Source organism: Perognathus longimembris, chromosome 27, assembly GCF_023159225.1.
Source record: "Perognathus longimembris pacificus isolate PPM17 chromosome 27, ASM2315922v1, whole genome shotgun sequence".
Lineage (NCBI taxonomy): Eukaryota > Metazoa > Chordata > Mammalia > Rodentia > Heteromyidae > Perognathus > Perognathus longimembris.
In genome coordinates, this window is record NC_063187.1 from 4,465,724 (window position 1) to 4,471,921 (window position 6,198).

Below are 6,198 nucleotides of genomic sequence, written 5' to 3' on the forward strand. Positions count from 1 at the left end.
GAAATCAAAGGGAATTTAATAACGTGTGATTAACAGTAGATCTGATGGGGGGGAACCTCAGCTAAAAAATAATACCTTCCGTATGTGTGTGGGGTGAGTGTGTGTGTGTGTGCGCGTGTTTGCCCTCTTCCCCCCCCCCCCCCCCAGCTCCTAGGACTCATTTAAGAGGGGTCTCATGAGGACGAAGTCGAAGTTGTAGCGCTCGGGCATGCCTTGGTGGAGAGTTCTGTTGAACGGCCTCCAGCTGAACACGGGGAGACCGTCCTGGACCGTGGGGCCACTAATGGCGTAGGCGATGAACTTGGATGCCAGGAAGATGTCTGACACCTGGGGAGGGGGGGTGGTGGAGAGAGAACCTTCTAGAAAAACAACTCGACTCTCCCTGAGCTTCTTTGCGCTCTAGGCGAGCACTCGACCTCTTGAGCCACAGCGCCATTTGCGGCTTTGTCCGTGTCTGTGGGGCTGAGGGAATCGAACCCAGGGCTTCCTGCATGCTAGGCCGGCACTCTACCGCTAGGCCACCTTCCCAGCCCCAACACTGGGTCTTTTCGTCGCCCTCTTGTGGTTACTAAAGTTACCGCCCGGGCCTCGGCAAAGCCAGTGTGGGTGCCAGTGCCATGTCCCCCCCATCTCTCTTCAGTATCTGAAGGTGTTGGCGGGCACAGGCCTTGTGCGAATGGTTTCACCCCGCTGGGGCCCCCATCTTATTGGCCACACGGACTGAGAACTCAGGACGCGCACAGAGCGGCTGCGGCGGTGTAATTAACGCCTCAATAAAAGCCGCTATTAATTGGAGCAGCAGACTTTTTTGGGGGGGTGGGGGAGGGGTGTCAGTCCTGGGATTTGAACTCAGGGCCTGGCCGCTGTCCCTGAGATTTTTTTTTTTTCGGTTGGCCACAGCTCCACTTCTGGTTTTCTGGATGGTTCTTTGGACTTCCCTGCCTGGGGCTGGCTTTGAACCACAATCCTCCCATCTCAGCCTCCTGAGTAGCTGGGATGACAGGCGGGAGACACCAGCCCCCCCCCCCCCCCCCGCTGTTCTCGGTCAGTTCTAACATGGTGCGTTGGGCCCGTGGCCCCCTTCTTCCAGCGGAACCCACACTGTTTCCCTCACGCTGCTGCCACCGGGGCCAGCGCAACCATCGCCGCATCTGCGCATGCGCCTCGCACAGCGCGGGGGGGGGGGGTGCCGCGGGGCGCCTTGCCTTGGTGTCATAGCAACCTCCGGGGCTGGGGTTCAGCGCGCTCAGGTCCTCTCGGCAGCAGATGGTGCTGCAGGGGTCGCCCTTGCTGTACGGCTCCTTCTCGTAGTCTGCAGGGGGGGAGAGGGGGGGAGGAGGGAGAGGAGGGAGGGAGGGAGGGGGGGTTAGGATGGGGAGGAAGGAGGAGGAGGGTGGGAAGGAGGGAGGAGGAGATGGGTGGACAGGAGGAGGGAGGAGGAAGGATGAGCGTGAGGAATGGGGAGGAGGGAGAAGGAGGATGGACGGGAGGAGGGAGGGGGAGGAGGAGGAGGAAGGATGAGCATGAGGAGTGGGGAGGAGGGAGGAGAAGATGGGCGGGAGGAGGAGTAGGAAGGATGAGCGTGGGGAGGAGGGAGGAGAAGCTGGACAGGAGGGGGGAGGGGGAGGAGGAGGAAGGATGAGCATGGGGAGTGGGGAGGAGGGAGAAGGGTGGACAGGAGGAGGGAGGGGGAGGAGGAAGGATGAGCATGAGGAGTGGGGAGGAGGGAGAAGGGTGACAGGAGGAGGGAGGGGGAGGAGGAGGAGGAAGGATGAGCATGGGAAGTGGGGAGGAGGGAGAAGGGGAGGAGGAGGAAGGGATGGAGAGGGAGGAGGGAAGAGGGAGGAGGGGGCCCGGGGCGGGCGCGCTGGGGTACGCACTGTTGTACCGCATGATGTACTTCATGGACTTCACGTTGGTCACCGTGCCCTGGTCGCGTCGGAAGATCTTGGCGCGCGGGGCCAGGTCGTAGGAGTAGTCGAGGCCCAGCTTCTTCACCAGCAGCGGGTAGCCGCTCCAGCTGTAGATCTTCTTGTGGAAGGGGATGTTGTAGGACGGCCAGTACCCTGTGGGGGCAGAGCAGGCATGGGTGGGGGTGGGACGGAAGGGTTTGCACACGCGTGTGATTACACAGGTCCTTGGTGCTTTTCACCCAAGATCCTTGATTTTCATTTTTGCCAGTCCTGGGACTTGAACTCAGGGCCTGGGCACTGGCTCTGAGCTTCTTTGTGCTCAAGCATTCTGCCACTTGAGCCACAGCGCCCCTTGTGGCCTTTCGTGAGTGGTGTATTGGAGATAAGTCTCGTGGACTTTCTTGCCCGGGCTGGCTTTGAACCCAGATCCTCCGATCTCAGCCTCCTGAGCAGCTGGGATGACAGACGGGAGCCGTCAGTGCCCGGCTTGGGTCTGGTTAGTTTTTCCCAGTATAACTGGGAACGGCCGTCACCCACGCACACCCCACGCATTCCTCCCGACACGCGTGTCCGCACGCACGCACGAGGGCGGTACCTCTGCGCAGGATTTCGGTTTGATCCGAGTGCTCCACGAAGGTGGGGATTTGCTCCACGATGTACAGCGTGCCTCTGTCCAGGCTGATGCCCGGCCTCACCTTATTCGTGTCCAGAATCATGTACTGGTTGTTGTAGGTGCCTGCGGGCCGGGAGACAACACCACGGGTGGGTGATCGCGTTCCCCACTCCCTGGGGCACCCCACCCCCCAACCAGCCCCCTGCCAGGCTCTCACCAGAGTTGTATTTGGAGAAGATCTCTGCCCACTCTTGGCCACTGCTGGCCATCATGTTGGCCACGCGGACCCTCTGCCAGGCCAGGAGGCTCTCCGGCACCACGAACTTGAGCAGGGTCTTGTTGTAGACGCTGTTGGTGGTCTGCAACAGGATCAAGCCGCTGCTGAGAATGTAGAAGTCATCCAGGGACTCCAGAAACCCTGCGGGATCATGGGAGACAAACCCTCCTCCTCAGCATCCGTCCATCCAGCCCTCCTTCCGTCCATCCTCCTGTCCATCCATCCATCCATCCATCCATCCATCCATCTGTCTATCCAGCCCTCCTTGCATCATCCTCTTGTCCATCCATCCATCCACCTATCCATCCAGCCCTCTTTCCATCCATCTTCCTGTCCATCCATCCATCTATCCATCTGTGCATCCATCCATCTGTCCATTCAGCTCTCCTTCCATCCGTTCTCCTGTCCATCCACCCATCCACCCATCCATTCCATCCACCATACATCTATCCATCTGTCCATCCATCCATCTGTCCATCCAGCCCTCTTTCCATCCATCTTCCTGTCCATCCATCCATCCATCCATCTATCCATCTGTGCATCCATCCATCTGTCCATCCAGCTCTCCTTCCATCCATTCTCCTGTCCATTCACCCATCCACCCATCCATTCCATCCACCATACATCTATCCATCTGTCCATCCAGCACTTCTTCCATCCATCTTCCTGTCCATCCATCCATCCATCCTGGTATCCATCCATCTATTCATCCATCTACTCATCCATTCATCCATCCATACATCCACCCATCCCTCCATCTGTCCATCCATCCATCCACCCACCATCCATCCACCCATCTATCCATCTGTCCCCATCCATCCATCTGTCCATCCATCCCTCCTTCTATCCATCCTCCTGTCCATCCATCCATCAATCCATCTGTTTGTCCATCCATCCATCCATCCATCCATCCATCCATCTGCCCATCCATCCATCTATCCTGGTATCCATCCATCTATTCATCCATCTACTCATCCATTTATCCATCCATAATCCACCCATCCCTCCAGCCCTCCATCTGTCCCATCCATCCATCCATCCATCCTGGTATCCATCCATCTATTCATCCATCTATTCATCCATCTACTCATCCATTTATCCATCCATACATCCACCCATCCCTCCATCTGTCCATCCATCCATCCACCCACCATCCATCCACCATCCATCCATCCATCTATCCATCTTTCCACCCAGCCCCTTCTTCCATCTATCCTCCTATCCATCCATCCACCCACCCATCATCCATCAGGAACCGGCAAGAGAAGCAGAGCCTTGCATGCTCAATGCATTTTGTACAACACCAGTTTTTGTTTTTCTTGATGTGTAGTAACCTTTCTCGGTGTTGACTGAACTCTGGGTAGCCACTCAGTTACTGCTTACAGAGGTCCAGAAAATCTACCACTGGATTCACCATCGACATAGGTGTAACTTGCTCAGAAATGAAGGGGCACAGGGTGAACCAAGGCAGCCGTGGTCCTCACTGGACACGATGTGGAAAATGAACTGGACAACTTGTGGGTGGGGACGAGAGGGAAAAACTGGGAGAGAGTGAGGGAAGGGGGGACATGGTCCAAAAAGAAATGTGCTCATGACCTGACTTATGGAACTGTCACCCCTCTGTCCATCACCTTTATCATAAAACAAAAAGTTAAAAAGTAAAGAAAAAGGTGTGTAGGGGCTGGGAACATGGCCTAGTGGCAAGAGTGCTTGACTCGTATACATGAAGCCCTGGGTTCGATTCCCTAGCACCACATATATAGAAAATGGCCAGAGGTGGCGCTGTGGCTCAAGTGGCAGAGTGCTAGCCTTGAGCAAAAAGAAGCCAGGAACAGTGCTCAGGCCCTGAGTCCAAGGCCCAGAACTGGCAAAAAAAAAAAAAAAAAAAAAAAGTGTATGTTAATAATTTTGAATGACAAAAAATAAGTTAGGTCAGGGATATTACAAGTTTCCAAAATTGATAGATGATAGATAGATGAGTGGGTGGATAGATAGGGGGATGGATTAATTAGGTAGATAATAGAGATTATAGAAAATACTAGGTTAGATCCAAATGGCTGAAACGCCAGAAATGGAATTCAAAAGTCTATTTCCAAAAATGGTCACTGACACCTCCCCCAACAGATGACGAAGGACATAAATACATCCACCGAAGGAAGCAACAAGGGTGAAAGATTCACCAAGGATCCTGGGCTGCTGAAAACAGAAGCAACCGCAGCAGCAAAAGAAATGCAACTGACAAATGAAAAAAGAAAATCAAGTGGAAAGCATCATCAATAGCCTCGATCAAGCAGAAGAAAAGTGCACCAGGAATTGAAGATTATGTTGAGGAAAGCACTCTATCCAGGCATCAATAAGACAAAACGATTACAAACATGTATTCCACTTGTGACATGATCAAGAGATAAGCATGAGGGGCAGAGGAGACCTATTAATAAAATGATAGCATAAACTCTCTCAGATCTAGGAAATGATGCCCTATCTATGTAATCAGATATAGCAAGGCATTCGGAACCCCATTGCCCCGCCCCCAGACACAATCCCAACCTTTCCACATCCCATCCTGCTAATAATCTCATGACAATGAGACAAAGAAACAATATGGGAAGCTACAAGAGGAAAAGAAAACGTTGACAACTTACAAAGATAAAACGATCAGAATGACACCAAACTCAAGCAGAAATCCTCACTGACTAGGATGAACTGATATATTCTAAATAACTCAAACTGGGCACCAGTGGCTCACACCTGTCATCCCAGCTACTGGGGTGGCTGAGATCTGAGATCAAGGTTCAAAGCCAGCCAGGGCAGGAAAGCCCATGAGATTCTTATCTCCAATGAAGCACCAGGAAACCGGAAGTGGGCTGTGGCTCGAGTGGTAGAGCGCCAGCCTTGAGCTCCCAGGCCCTGAGTCCAAGCCCCAGGACAGAAACACACACACACACACACACAATTTTGAAGTTGTAATTGCTGCAAATTCCTTAAATCTGATGAAAGAAATTAATCTATCAATCTAATAATCTCGGCAGATGGCAGGCCGGCTGGGGAGCTTCCTTCTACGATGTGGAATGTGGGGAAATGGGCGTGGGATGCGCAAACAAGGTCACAATGGGCCTGGCTTCCAGTGTGTTCTTTGGGCTTTGGGGACCATGCCCCTTGCCGGTGGGGACAGGCAAATGGTTCTGAGAGGCTCGAGGAACACCAGTCTTGCCTGCTGCCTTCCGCGTGAGTACCCATCGTGCTCCGGTGGCTTTGCACCATCTCAATCCCCAGGGTCTCGGCCTCACTGTGGAGTGTCAACCATTCCCCCACTGTGCTGTCCAATCATAGGCCGGGATCGGCTGGGGTCATTTGTTATGCGGCACGGAGTGACTCATACATGTCCATAGGTACCA

The 6,198-nt window shown here is 53.8% G+C and overlaps 1 protein-coding gene across 1 annotated transcript in view; it reads right to left on the reverse strand.

Annotated features, from left to right (window-relative positions):
- Nucleotides 1-6,198, reverse strand: part of Plbd1 (phospholipase B domain containing 1) — a 27,090-nt gene continuing 20,892 nt past the window's right edge. Inside the window, exons 9-13 of the mRNA XM_048335253.1 lie at nt 2,744-2,944; nt 2,509-2,649; nt 1,881-2,066; nt 1,206-1,312; nt 1-327 (exon numbers count right to left, since the gene is read on the reverse strand). Coding sequence (XP_048191210.1) covers nt 151-327; nt 1,206-1,312; nt 1,881-2,066; nt 2,509-2,649; nt 2,744-2,944 — 812 coding nt within the window. The 3' untranslated portion in view covers nt 1-150. The remainder of the gene's footprint in view (nt 328-1,205; nt 1,313-1,880; nt 2,067-2,508; nt 2,650-2,743; nt 2,945-6,198) is intronic.